At 46.4% G+C, this 15,198-nt stretch overlaps 1 protein-coding gene across 1 annotated transcript in view; it reads left to right on the forward strand.

The window, feature by feature from the left end:
• The window catches only part of LOC112562202 (mediator of RNA polymerase II transcription subunit 15-like), a 30,881-nt gene extending 17,352 nt beyond the window's left edge, over positions 1-13,529 (forward strand). The window contains exons 16-17 of the mRNA XM_025235295.1: positions 5,158-5,255; positions 6,576-13,529. Coding sequence (XP_025091080.1) covers positions 5,158-5,255; positions 6,576-6,638 — 161 coding nt within the window. The 3' untranslated portion in view covers positions 6,639-13,529. The remainder of the gene's footprint in view (positions 1-5,157; positions 5,256-6,575) is intronic.
• The last annotated feature ends 1,669 nt before the right edge of the window (positions 13,530-15,198 follow it).

Raw genomic sequence — 15,198 nt, forward strand, 5'->3', positions numbered from 1 at the left:
TTGGCACCAAAGCACAGGTATGATGCCTACTCATGACTTCTCCAGGGTGAGGCCTTGACTGGGGTATACTGAAAAACTAAACCGTAGGATCAGTACAGGGACAAAATGAGACCCACTCTCCTAAAGCTCAGATCACTTCCACACCCCGGGTTGGTGCTACATGCCACCCCAACTCCCTAAAGACAACATAGGTTACCAGGGCTTCTGCTTACGCAAAATATCGCGTACAGTACGCATTAAAAGTTCGGAGGACCCCTTCAAATTTCGTCAATGGGGTCCCCTTCAAGTTTGTGTGAAGAACAGGGACCCCTTAAAAATCTGAAGAAGGGGTCCCTGGGACCCCAAAGAATTTAGCCTTAACAGAAGCCCTGGGTTACAGCCTTTATTTTACTTCTCCCATGGACAAACATATGTCAGAACAACTTTATGCTAATAAAGCTAGTTTTTATTTGTGTAATTACTTTTATATTATCTTCGTTTGAACAAGAGAAGCATTATTCTCACATTAAAAAAAATCTGCATTATTTATTTTGTCTACGAGTATGCAGGTCTTAAAAGTGAGGCGCGCGCACACACACAGCCGTCCTTTTGTTTTTTTTAACTGGCGTTTCTTATTTTAATTTCTTCTTCCCGGGCTTGCTGTGTGGAAGAAACTAGGAGGTTAATCAGAGGACGGGTGGCCGTTGCATGGTAGTTGAGAATACCAAACGACGTGAGCCGAAGAAGGCCCCATCACGTGACTACAGTCTGGCGACAACGTCATACCAACTACCTTGAGGTAGCGTGACCTCACGAGTCGAGGTCAAAGTGATGGAGGTCAGGAAGATGCTGGTTTTGGGGAGTAAATATTATTTGAGGGGAGGAGACAAGTCTGAGCAGTCCGTGGTGGTGGTGGAAGATGAAGGCGTTGGGAAGGGGGTTGGTGGGGGGTATGGAGATAGAAGCGTCGATCATTTCAGGAGGGAGAGTATCCGTGGTGGCACCTAGGTAGTTGCGACCAGCTGCTGCTGCTGCAGCGGCAGGTGCCGTAGCCAGAGTTTTCTGCTGACTGCACGCGATCTACGAGCAGGGGATTGAAGCACGTGCATTTTGTCGTCCTCGCCAGCAAGCAGCCGCGTCATCTGCCTGGTAGAGGTGCTGCTCCGCCGCCGCTGCTGTGCCCATTTCTGGTGGAGAGGCACGCGCAGTACCCTTCCCCCACCCCCGACCATGCCACCCCACCCGCCCACCGCGGTCTTCTCCTACTCCCTCACTCCCCCGCAGCCTTTACCTGTTCTCTACAGAAAAGAGCTCAGTCGTTCATTCCCTCCTACCCTTTCCACCCACCTTCCCCTGCATCTGTCTTACCTCTCCACCGCTCCCCCTCACTACCCACCACCACCACAAACTAGCTCCTCCGTCTCCTCTGCAACACCTCCCCGTCTTCGCAAGAGGGGGTCACAGGTAGGTAAAAAAGCTGCAGGTGCTGCAGGTATCCCCCTCCTCGCTTCCCCCTTGTCAGAGGGTCTGCCGGCTTACGGGAGGGAAAAGCAACACGTCTTAGCTTGTAGTAAGGACCCTATTTCTCTCCGCTACCCACCCCACCAGTAGCCAGGTGCATTGGAAAGTGCTGTCAGACGTTTTAACAGATAAAAGGTTAAATTTCTTGAAAAGCTATTTTTTGCGCTTTAAGGGTATCATCAAAACACCTGAGACGCTGAAGATTATGTGCTGCAAGAGTTGTTACGCGCTCATTCTTCAGAGGGCATTAAGGTGACGTACGTGTGAAGTCTACCCGTGGTTTGCAAACATTAAGGCGTGACTTAACATGCACGCCCATCTCGTTCGACAAAAAGCCAAGCTGTCTAGTTATAAAGACAAAGGAAAATCGCCTCCACCTTGTACCAGTAATATTTTCAGCGGAAAGGATGTAGATTCCAAAGAAGAAGAAGAAAAGAAAACCTCGCTGCAGCAGCCAGGATGGCAGAGAAGCTGGCGAGCGAGCGAAAGGCGATGCCACGGAGCTTGAGTGTCGAGACTTGATCGGCGCCGACGCCCGCTTTGTCATCCTCGTTTTGAACCCAACTCTTTACAGGCGAGAGGACAAAGGTATCGTAGATATCATCCGGGCACTTGGCTTGTGACGTCATGACTTGTACAGTACATCTGGTCGACGCCTTTCTTCCGAGTATCTTGAAGTGGAAAGGGGGAGAGAAAGGAATGGTGCGATGCACAGTGAAATTCCGATCATCATTTGTCGTCGCCAGATTGCCTTCAGAAATCGTCGTTCTTCTTACTCTAGCCCTCTCCCTCCCCAAGTCACAATCACCTCCTACTTAAGCATCCAGACCGGGTATACTTTAGTCCCGTTTTCACTGGCCAGTTGGTGCATCATAGTAACAAAATGCAGGTAACAGTCTAGCATTGATCTCTCTCTCTCTCGGACAGTCTGCTGGTGCAACGGTTAGCGTCTATGACAGACAGAGCAGTGAGGATTGGCTGACCTGGGTTCAGATCTCGTCTCGGACACTCTATTCTTTCACTGTATATGACATCTGTTTACAGGGCTGGCAGCTTTGCCTTATCTTTAGTTGCTGGATCGGCGTAAAAACTCAATTCCCACCCACCCCCTCTCTCACTCTCCCAAACATTATAGGACGCTGGCACGGCGTAAAACTACTAACTCAAACATTGAGACGTAATGGAGGAATCGGGTGGGTGCAGGGAAGTGGAAGCACTAACTCATTGTCTTAAATATTTAGAGAGGATCTGTAGATTCGTGCCGAGGTCGATGTGGCCACGTGATGCGGCCGCGGGTTCTGCTAGTGGGAGGTGGCTCACATTCTACAATTGGCTGCCTCGAGGTAAAAGGGTCAGATGACGTAATGGGCTTGTGACGTCATTAGCGAGGGAAGACATACAATGGTGGCGTCACTGGCAATCATAAGGACCGGTCTAGTGACTTAAATGGTTCTTCTTGCGTCACTACTAACGAAGTGTAGGACTGGATCGATGACGTATTCGCGTCTGCTGAGGAGGGAGGACAGTTTTGCTGTGTAGCCAGAGGTGGGTGGATGGGACGATACATTCACGCACTGATTGACACGTTGCATGTGTTTTGCTTTACGAGATTTTTGGCCAGAGTGCAGTGCCTTTGAAGACTGACGTGCCATAATCTTGTGGCTTGCGATGGAACAGTGTTTTGCATTCTTCGCTCTTCGCTTGGCTGCCTCACCGTTCGCCCCCACCTCTCTCCCCCTTCTCTCAAACCGACTCCGTAAGCAAAAATTCTTGTAAAAAAGCACACCTTCAGAGAAATATCGTCTGGTCGGGTTCTCGTCTATCCTTTGGAAGATGAAAACCAATTTTTCTTTCTTTTCCAAAGAGCACATGCCTCAAAGAATGACAGGCGCACTTGCTGTTGCTGCAGCTATCGTACCGATTCACGACTATAGCTTCACGCAAGAGCGGTCAGAAGGGCATGGGAGGATATCGCACGCATCCAGTGTGGTACGGCTTTTACCAAAAGTATGCTGGCTAAGCCACTTGGGTTCCCGCCACCACTGGTGTTGAAAAGAAGTCGAAACATTTGTAAAGTTAGGCGGAGGCTTGCCCCATCCCCTCACCCCCGTCTTGTTATTCTCTCACACCACCACCACTCTGCCTGCACGCGCATTCCCCTGCAGCCTGGGTTTTTATCGTCACTAACGATGCATCAAAATGGTGTGTGATGACCGCCCAGAGACCAGCTCTCTTCATGCCGCGTGTATTATCTTCCTCCTTTCTCCTCCTGTTTATCTCCACCCTGGCGTCTGTCCCGCCCGCCATTCTTCTGACCCGTGCTAATAAAGCGAAGTCCTCGGCCATCTTTACTGAGTCGATACTAACGTGTCCCGTCTGCGGAATGATGTTCCCCACCTTCAACTGGGACACAAACTGCAGCTGATCAGGGTATGGACTGTGGGCCGTGACTTGTGTGGTTCGCCAAACCCGACTGCAGCGAGATTCACGGTTGTCTTTTTTTCCTAGTTGATAGGACAGGAAAACTTAAGCTAATTAAAGCACGATCGTGCACAGCTTAGACAACAAGAAATTAAACAAAAGTTAATTCCTCTGCCTGCGTGTATAAATATATATCTTAGGACTTTTATAAACATATGCCATAATCACAGATCAAACCCAGACACGAACCTTAACCCTAACTCAAACACATCCCTAACACTAACCCAAAACTACCCCTAACACTGACAGAAACCGTAATCCAACTACGAAAATCCTAACCCCAGAACAAACTCATTTAGTAGCTAGAGCTCTAAGAAAGATGCCAAGAGTAAGCAAAAAAAAACAAAAAAAAACAAAAAAACCAACAACAAACAAACAAAAACAAAACAAACAAAAACCAATCGAAAAAGAAAAAAATAAACTCATATATAAATGGGGGGAAAACATCTTACAAGAATCGAACCAACAACTTTTCTACACAATAATGCACCTCTCTTACCACTGCATCACAAGCGAGGTTGTCACGAATTGAGATGTGACGTAACGAGGGAACCCTTAGAGGCCTGCGTGACACAACGGGTTTTTTACGTCACCTCGTCGATTGTGGAGGTATGACGTAGCAAGTTGTACGTGACGCCGTAGAAAGTTTTTTGTTTGTTTGCTTGTGAAAGATAATCAGTTATCGTGTGTCCGATAAGGCCATTTAGGATTTGTTTCTCCTTAGCTTTCGTGGGGTTTGGGGTGACGGATCGCTTGTTGACCTGCAAGCTGTTGCAGTGGGGGTCAAGTCCGGTGGGGCGGGAGGTAGGGGTGCTGCTTGGGTACGTGGGGGGAGATGGTCTGCTTGCCCTCGTCTGTTCTTTTATCGCCGACTTCCTGAGAGCCAGGATTTCCACCCCCGCCGCCCACCGCCTCTTTGTTGTAGCTGTCGTCTGCACGAAGTCCAGTCTGGCGACTGCTAGGGTGACGACCACTCACCGCTCCCGTGGCGGGCTCTTTGTGCAGAAAGGTTGTCATGGCAACACTGAGCGGGCGCGTGACCGTTGTCGAGCTTTCTGTAAAACGCTGATGCCATCCTGTTTCTGCCCCTTGTCTGCTATACCCCTGCTACTTTTTTATGTAGACAGAAAAGTGCGAACACACATTGATTTATCGATGATTGATTGATTTGTGCAGATGCCAGTGACTTTTTCGAGAATATTGCCGAGGTCCTGACGCAGATGACGCGGCGTATGTCCAACAACTTCACTCTGACCTCTCTGCTCAACGCGTGGGTGAGTATTTCCTCGCCGCCAGCTGCCCGACTGCCGGTCTTGGGGGCGGCGTGGGTGGATGGTGAGCGTTGGGGCAGAATAACAATCGATCAATTAATCTGTATTTTCAAATCGTCGGCCATAATTAATTAGACTTTTTTTTTTTTTTGTTGAGGGTTGGGTTATTCTAATGATTTAACCAGAAGAAAGAATAAAAGAGAAGTAAACTAAAGACGACGACTGCCAGATTTGAAAAAAGCTTAGAGGAAAGTTTAACTCTTTGTTCTTCACTCGATGATGTATAGTCGACAAACCACCGGGAACAAGCGAGAAACCATAAGTTGTGAGGGGTTCAGTGGGAAGAAGTCACGCGTTCTCAGAACGTGCAGGTGAAGAGGTCCCACCTGAGGCATCCGCTGACGCCGGCCTGTCGATTGAGTGCGCGGTTTAATCGCAGGTATTGACGAGGGTAGGAGAAGGGGGAGCGGTGGAGGCGGGTGAATGGGGTAGGGGGGGGCGTGTTGACGCCGTTTAACCCTTGTAACTGAAGGATTGATTCCGCGGGTGCAAACAACGTCGGGAAAGCTAGAAGCGGGAACCGTCTGTCGTGTTGAAATAGTTCCTCAGACTGTGCACACGGTTATCTTGCAGACAGTTGTAAACTTTACATTTCGGTGCTGCGGAAGCCAGAGCGTGGACAGGAGATGGGAAACAATCCCCTGAACACAGCTCCCCTACTAACCCAGTCCCTTCTCTCTCTCTCACACACACACTGTACAACTTCCGTTTTCTAAAGAATTGACGAAGAGCAGGCTGTTAGCATGAGGCTGATGTGATATGTTGCGGAGCTCACGTAACGGGCGTGTTTTACTTCATCTTGAGAGGTCTGGATACAGTCTGAAAGCTGGTGAGAGGGTGTAGGAAGCGGGTGGGACTAGGGAGTGGGAGGAACTGTCGAAAGAAGCCCGCCGATGAACAGGCTGCAGCTTTAGTCCCTGTCTCATTTACATCATCATGCTTTCACGATCTAACCTTTTTTTGAGAAATGATTACTCTTTATTGTTTAAAATTGTTTACTGATAACTACTGGTTTGTTTTCTTTATGCATCTCTCTGTGCCCTCCCTCTTCATCTTCCTCACTCTTGCTTCCTATCTCCCACTCCTTTCCCGTCCTTGGAGACACTAGTTGCTTTTTGTAACATCTGAAATGCTTCTGTTAAAACTAAAACTTATAAAGCATGGGGGAAAGCCTTGTACAGGTTTCCTCTAGACTCGTTATCTGCGGGATGTTAGTTCTTGTGACAAGCTCGCAACAAGTTCCGTGATATTTTTCTTTCGCAGGAAATGAGCGTCCGCAAGGTGTGCGGCCCTCCAACCACGGGGGAGAACTCTGCAGGCTTTTAGGCTTGACCTTCCGCTCCGTGACCCAGCACCTCCAAGAGAGCATCCGGAAGATTTGGAAGCTTCATCCCGCACAGCACAGCGAGAACATGGAAGACTTCCGGACTTCCGGTGGTGAGCGCGCACGTCAAATTGAGACAGACAGCGCAGCATCGAGAAGGAGGCTCCTGACCCGTATACAAGAACACTAGCAGACTTGGGGATCTGCCCCCCCCCCCACAAGCATGGTGCTTGCAGTCCTGGACACTACCTTGCTTAGATTAGCTCCTAAGCATGGCTTACTTTGTGTGGAGCCCTGATCTTTGGCAAATGTCGCTACATAAATAAACATCAATTTACATAAAATTATTGCCTGAGTGTCGTCGCCAGAAAGGGCGTGGGAACATTGGCAGCACCATCCATAAGTTACCTCTCTTCTTCTTTTTTTTTTAACCGCTCAGGAGAATAGAGAAAACGTCACTGCGTCTTCAGCTTGACTGTTCTAAAGTGGAAAGAAAAATTTAAGAGGTAGCTGTTTGTGATCGCACCTCTGTGGTGTTCATTTAGAAAACGTTTTGTAAAAACAGTCTTTGTATAAGCAAACTTTCGGGATTTCTCCCGTACCATATGATCGACATACAATTCTTAGTTAATCTGCGATTGATATGTATATTTTTTTAATCTGTGACGCAGTAGATAGCCTAGTAGTTAGACCTACTGTGTCCCTGCGTTCTTTGGTACAGTACCCGTGGGACTCAGCGGGTTTTCCCGAGTTAACTCTGCTGTCGGGAGTTTGGTACCTGTCTGCAGAGGGTTGGAGGAATATGAGGTTGAGAAGGAGAGGAGATGGGCATCGCCCTCACAATATTGGCCCCAGGGTATGGGAGGTCTCTGACATCTCACTTTTCTACCACCTTAAGATCAGGGACTACCTTGACCTTTGTTTTAGCCGTCTGTAAGTTTAATTGCTTTCAGTAACGATCATGTAATTCGGTAAAGCAAGGCACAAGAATTTACCTACTTCTGTGTTTCAGAGTCACGTCGGCCATTATGCACCCCAGTGCAGACTTTTTTTTCAAGCTCACTTCCCTCTCCACCCATAAGCCCATTATTCACAGCCAAGCAATTTGCAGCTGCATTCTCTGGGCTGAGAAAGGCATTATCTTCAGAAGGTGCACATCTTGATCATCACCAATAATTGTAACTACCCATCCCCTCCGACACTTATCTACCCACTTATCCCCCTCCTCACACCACCCCACTTCTCTCCCTTGCGTGATTTTTTTTTTTTTGAGGGGGTGGGGGTGGGCGTCTTTGTTTTTCTTCTTTAATAGTGGTTTAGCTGCGAGCCTTGTAAATATTCGAGAAACTCCTTTGAGTCTTCCTCAACCTCTTGAGAAGCTCGGGTGGAAAACGTCTCGGTGCGTCTGAGATTTACGGTGACGCTTCTTTGATGGATGTGGTGTTCATTGTCGACTATTCTCCTTCATTTCACCTCTGCAAAAGTCGGCTCGACCATAGACATGTCTGCTTTGTCCTGCCTGCCGCCTATTTTTCAAGCTGCTGTTTCTTGGTGGTGGGGAGTGTCTAGGTTCGATCTCCAATTCGCTCCAGACCCAGCAATTTTGGACAAATTCTATTTGCCGTCCTAGTCAGAAACCTCAGACAGCATTGTGGGATAGTAACTTGTGTAGTTTCGTACTCAACCGAGACGAAGGACAGAGACTCCAGTGCGACATCATTAGTAAGAGGGTTAGAATAAAAAATGGTCCCTTTACTTTCGGGTGGTTGGGGAGTGACATGTTAGAAACTACTATTCTGATGGCCAGCTTGTTTTGTGCGGGCGGTACCCATCTCTTCTCACTCTCTGCTTTTCCTGTCCCAACTGTGATTATGTACCCATTCAACAGCTGGGGCACGTTTGCTACCCCACATGGATATTAAACCGGGTAGCGTTTGCGCCAGTGCTCGACTCCCCCCCCCCCAAGTCACCCGCTTTCCCATCTTGGGTAGCTGTTGACTGTGCTTGCTATTTCTAACAATGATCATGACTCTTTACCTTGATTATTAACTGCTTCAGGCAGTTCTCGGGTACTTACAGAACAATCGTGCATTCGCTAGGTCAGGGTGGTTATCACGTGTTTCGGTGTTACTAAGATGACGCCAGACGCCAAGACTGCAGTAACCCGGCTGTTGATAACATCTCAGTGGCATCACACGCCTGGGAAACGAAGGAAGAGGAGAATAAAAAGGAAATTGAAAACAAAAAGGTCCTTCGTTGCCAAACAGCACCATCACTTTGTCATTTATCACCCTGCTTGTGCTAGACAGAGAACTGTTCATGTGCAGTCTTCATTCTACTATTTTATAGCTATCATTAGTGCTGTCTCTGTCTCTCTCTGTGGGGGGTGAAGACGGTAAAGAGAATAGCGAATGCAGCTATTGCAGAGCACAGGCGCTAGAGATGAAAGACCTGTGTGTGCAAGAATGCACTTTCAGTCTGTGCGGGTCTTCGGCGAGAAGATTGATAAGATGCGCGAAAAACATTTTGTAAGCTAACGCCGTTTGCAGACATGTATCAAAACGATTCTATTTATACTTCTACAGAGGTAGATACACACTTGTTTGCAACGGACGATTGAAATGTGTTGTAGCTGTAAGAATCGACACTGTGTAGAACTAAGGACAAGCAAGTCTGTCTGTCTGTCAGTCTGTGTGGAGAGAGGCACTCTGCCTGCTGTACCGTAGACACGTGTAGCCACAACAGTTTGCTGCCCTTTCGGCCAGTAGGACTCTTTGATGTAGTGTTTTGCCGAGATAGAAATTGCCAGGAAGACTTTCTTTAAAGGTTTCATCTCGCTTTGTACAAACTTCATGCTCTCTCCTTATTTTTTTCCTTCTCGGCGCCACTTTCTTATTTCTCGGAGGGGGAAAAAAATAAAATGAAACAAAAACTAGATAATAGCACGAACTGTTGCTCTTGTCAGCATGAGATGAATTGCAACTTTTTAGTTGTTCGTATTCGCGGCGGAGAAATGTGAATTCCACTTTCCAGGAACTGCCTACTGAGAGAGAGGTACTTGCATGGGTCAGACTGGGAAACTTAAAGACTTACCTGAGAAGGAAAATATTTTCAAATGAATCGATTAAGTCTGGATAAATATCTTTTTTTTCTAATACACTCCTACAAACATCAAGCACCACAATTGCATGTTAACATACGTAACCTTGTCATTTGAAAATAAGTGTTACTCTCAGGTAGGTTTTTGGCCCAAATGACATCACAAAGATCACCAATCTAGGGTGAATACTTACCCTTCGCTCAGGGTACTTACAAACTTCGCCATGCACTGGAGGTCATAATAATGACGTCACATTTGTACATGTACGCCATTAAGGTCCCAGCTCTCCCATTGGCTGAGGCCTCCACGACGTATCCATGTACAATCCTGTAGTGCTCATGTTCGGAATGTCGCAATAGGCGTGGATTGGATGGCTATCCCCAAGCAGTCAGCTAAAGTGCTAATGAGAAAGAAGAGTTTCGCTGACTGCTACGCGTTAGCTATCCGACTTCGCGCTTAGCGACCTTTTGTGCAGCTGGGCCCAAAGCAGTTTGTTAAGACGAAGCGTAATTAAATCTTGTGCACGCGGGCGAACGGAACGATGGTCCGTGCAGCCCATCTCCACCAACCAGCCTATCATTTAACTCTTTACACTTTAAGTCTCCCTAGCCCAAGAACCCCGTATAGTCGGCAACAAACCCCGAACTGTGAAAGAGTTAATCTCCCAGAAGCTCTATCGGCATCAGGGTGTTTTTTTTTTTTCTTCTCTCCCAGCATTTCTACACCTCTAACCTTCTCTGCATACATGAACGAACGCGCTGTGCGGGTGCGTGCGCCTGCTGCAGCAAGGGAATAGGGGGTGGAGTGTGTGGTGGAGATGCACGTTATCGGGCCGTGCACACGCGATGCACGTGCCGCCATGCAAGCGGTCGCTGGCCTGTGGACGCCATTGATGAGGTCTGTGGCAGAGTGCGCGCTGGAGATAAGCTGCTGGTGGAAACTATGTGCTGGCTGCTTGTTTCAACCATTTGTAGACATCATCGTCATCTAGGGTGTCTACATCGCTTTCTACTCTCGTCATATCATAGTTGTTGTTTTTCTCCGCCATACCCCAAGTCTTCAGTCTTTCTGTCTTCTTTCTCTCCGTTACACAACACGTAATTCAGTCGCAGTTTTGTTTCGCGAACAAATGATGCAGAAAGAGAACACCGGCGCTATCTTATCGAAGAGAAGGAAATAGCCGCGGGTGTTTTTACTGTTATTGTGTGCTTTAAACTCACTCTGGCATGTTGGAACGACATTTAGCGCAATGACTGCCGCGGGAGGTCACTTCCAGTGCCAATACCTGACGCGATAGATGCGCCGAGGTCTTGTGTAAGATATCCTTTGAGTAATGTCAGACAGTAACAAACTGCTTTTGGTCGGTGTTTCATGATGGGGGAAAAAAACATTTGGAAAAAAAAAACCTTTGTACCGTACTCCTCTGTAATCAGCCTTCTGTAAATCCATCGCTTACATTCCTGTTCTTTTTCATGAAGATTAACATTGAGGTCAGAAGGTTAACCTTATAGGCAATTTTCTTTATCGTGAACTAATTGGAAAGAACAGTAGGGAGCGAGGCAAAGGACGTCTGAACCACATGGGCCCAACAGATGGGGGCTGCCCTAAACCGGGTCCGCTGGCGAGGTGGTGTTGCGGCCCTATGCTCTTCGAGAAGCAACAAGGACTAAACTAAAACTAGTCGGAAGACTAACTGATAAACCCTGATGGTTCGTCGCCCACAAACCTGCACAGTTTCCAAGCAAAATGAAAGGATGTAAGAAGAGCAGACTCTGAGAGGGTCCAATGGACTCGTTTGTAAAATGTGTTGAGGGTTCGTGTCTGTATTTGTCGCTGGGTCACTGTTATCCATTCTTGATGACTTCAGTCGAAAACAGGATCCGGACACGTTCTTGAGCGTGGAAAGGGATGAGAGACCTGCAGGCAAGCTTGCTGCATCTCCAAGATGATATGAGTCCCTTTATTTCTCTAAGGCGGTCCGATGGCAGGACGGTTAGCTCCTGTCACCTGTAAAGTGAGGATTGGGTGTCCTGGGTCCAGATCTCGTCTCGGGCACACCGTTCTTTCTCTGCACGTGGCATCTGTTCACAGGACTGCCAGCCTTGCTGTGATATAGCCTTAGCTGCTGGCTCGGCTTAAAACACAAATTTCACTACCTCCCCTTCCCCCAAATAAACACACCCTTTATCTCTCGCTCGCTCGCTCGCTCGCTCTAGTGTCTTCTGTTTCTAGCGGAATGATATCTGCTGCCCTCCCCTCTTCATCTGCTTTGATGGGCGTGTACCTTGACGGTGAGAAGATAGCAATTTTGAGAGATCAGAACGTTAAAAAAAAATAATTCAGATTTGATTATTCATCTTTAACCCAACTATGAAAAGACAACTTATTTTAAAAACACTTTTGAAAAATTATATAGAAATGAAAAAAGCAACGAGCAGAACACAAAACTCCCAACGGAATTATCAGAAGCACGTGCAGCTGAGGTTCTTTGAAGCTTCTTTATCTTCTAACATCGACCATATGTTTTAAATTCTTGATGCGCCTCGGAAGTATGCAGGTATCGCCCGTGCCATGGGGAGATCGAGCAGAGAGTGCGAATCGAAACGATTTATGATGAAGCGGGTGTAAGTGCGATGACGCAAGTCGACAACCGCACAGAGACAACCGCAAAAACCGTTGTTTGCTGAAGCCAAGGGCAGTTCAAGGGGAATGTTTGGAGCATGTTGAAGTTTACTTGGGATGCCAAACTGTATCAGGTTCTGTTCTTGAAAGTGTTTGGCATCATCATCATCATCAAAATCATCAATCATCATCATCATCCATCCATACATCCTCCATCATCCATCCATCATAATCATCATCATCCATCCTCCTCCATCATCCATCCATCATCCATCATAATCATCATCAGCAGCAGCATCATTCCCTCCTCCCCTCCTTATTCTCTCAGAATAATTTCTTGTCGGAGGGTCTCACACTAAAAGTGTTAATATGCCAACGTCGGGCATACATTATGTTAGTAATATGGATCATTATCATTACAGAGTTTTTGCACTTGTCTCCTTGGTGCTTGTCTCCTCTACCATTGAGAGTGCGAGGACGCTTCTTATACAAATTCTTGCTTATATAATACAGAATTCGCTCTCTATGTTTTTATTTACATCCAATCAAATTTCTTTTGCGGAAGGAAAGCATACGATTGTTTTCCTCATTCATCTGTTGGATTCATTTCTGTAAATAAGGATTAATTTTCTTACGAGGTAGTCACTGAATGCCATTGTTGATCTTTTCTTTGCCTTTAATTAGTGTCGAACTGTTTTTGCTCACCTTTATTTTTTATTTTGATTAGTTTCAAACTGTCGTCTCTGAACTGTGGTTATGAATCAATTTCGAACGAACATCACTGACATATTAAACATCGACGCAGACGTCAGATTGTACATGGATACTTACTTATATGTTGTGAAACCAGCCAATGGGAGAGATAGGACTTTACGTTAAGTAGGCGTATCTGTGTACAAACGTGACGTCACAATTTTGACATCTTTCTTATTGTATGGTTTGCTGCAGCAAGTGTATAGAAAAAGTAACGGAGAATATTCACTTATTTGAAGAAAGAGTATTAGAACTTCATCAAGTCATAAGTTCAAAAAAAAAAAAAAAAAAGAGTCCCCCACCAGTTTCTGAGTGACCTTATATTTTCAGTCATTTGTTTTGAACTGTCTTCATTCCAGATTCTATGTTTTATGGAGTTGTTTCGAACTTATGTCAATAAAAAAATTTATGAATTTGACATTAACTGTCTTCACTCACGTATGCTTTATGAATTAGTTTCGAACTGTCTTCAATCATTTAATGGCGTACGCGGAGCATTGGTCATTCGTTCTTCGCGCATGCGTCCGGACCTTGTTCTTCATGGATGTCACGGCCTAGCCAACCGAGACGAGCCTATTAGAGAACTAGCTAATGAGAAAGCTTCATGATAAATGACAAGAAAATCCAGTCATCGAGGACGGCTGAGTGTTGGCGAGGTCAATCATCTCTTGCAACTGTTACTATGGCTGTGAAACAGAAATAAACAAACCTCTCCCATCTTCACATTAGGTATAATGCTTCAACGTCCCTTCACACACGTGCGCGCACACACACACAAATACCATGTAAAGTGCATACCTACAGACAGCTTTCTTGCTTTTATCTGGAACATGCACAGATGGAGGAGAGGAAAGTGCTTGTGTGTCAGAGATCACATGCTCCAAGCTTCCAGAACCCATAGGTAATCACCTTCACGTTTTTCATGCACACCTTCCAGTGGAATTGCGAGCGAAAGAAGAAAGTAATGTGTGCGCAGGCATGGAAAAAACAAGAAGTGCTTTCCTCCTTTATTTTTAAGAGAAGGAATTTGATCATCCACGTTATTAACAACCACAGCCTGCCCCACCCCATTACGACTTACAGTAAATATACACAAACATCAAGTACAAATCGTCGTGGTGATGATTATCATTGTTATCATCATTATGGTCGTTGTTATCGTCTATCCCCTCGTCAAATGGTGTCATCGCTCCATCTGGTCTACGGTTGTCTCCTTGCCCTGTGTGAGAGACTGAAAACTCCACGCAAGCAATTTTACGCACCATCGAGTTTTGCGAATACTCCCCACCCCATCACCAACCACCTCTACACACTCTCGGTGGAATGGAAGCGTAAATACACCCGAGGAAGTTAAAAGCTACTTTTTATTTATCTGTGCCTGGGGAAAGTGAGAAAGAGTTCAGGGGCCGTAGTTACGAAGCGAGGTTAAGTTTCCGCTCTAGGGCAACATGGGAAACCGAAGACAAGAGTTTTGTATCTGAAGTTACAATTGGTGTCCAAACTCAAGATGTTTTTACCCCTGGAGTTGTAGTTATAAAGTGGAACAAAGATGTCATACAGTAAAAAACATGAAGCAGTGTCCAAGGGGTCTGAACACCGCTTTATAACTTGTGAAACAAGAAGCTTCTCCTTGAGGTTCTCATTTTACCCGCTTACTCTCGCTTCATAATTACTGCCCCTGAGGGAAAGAATCCTCCGCGAAGAAATGAACCCGCGAGGGGAAAATAATCCAGAGACTTAAGAAACACTGAAAGAGGGATGGCTGGGGGGTCAGATGTGATTAAATCTCAAAAGAAGAATCGCCTCGCTGAGAACAAATAAATCGTGCACCGCCATGAAGACCTCCTGATGGTAGATGTCTTGCCGAGGGGCTGAAGAGGTAACTCACTTCCAGACCTGAATAAAAACCCGGACTCACTAAGCGTGCACAGGTGAGGTTGGATGCTGAAAGCTGTCGTTTAGTAACTGATGTTCACGGTTTGCACGTGCAACATGTCGCACCGGTTATAAGATGGCGGAAATTGATGTCAAGAGGTGAGAAAATGACGTCAGACCGTTTACACGTAACGAGCTTTGAAATTAAAAAA

This window comes from Pomacea canaliculata, linkage group LG4 (genome assembly GCF_003073045.1).
Source record: "Pomacea canaliculata isolate SZHN2017 linkage group LG4, ASM307304v1, whole genome shotgun sequence".
Taxonomy (NCBI): Eukaryota; Metazoa; Mollusca; class Gastropoda; order Architaenioglossa; family Ampullariidae; genus Pomacea; species Pomacea canaliculata.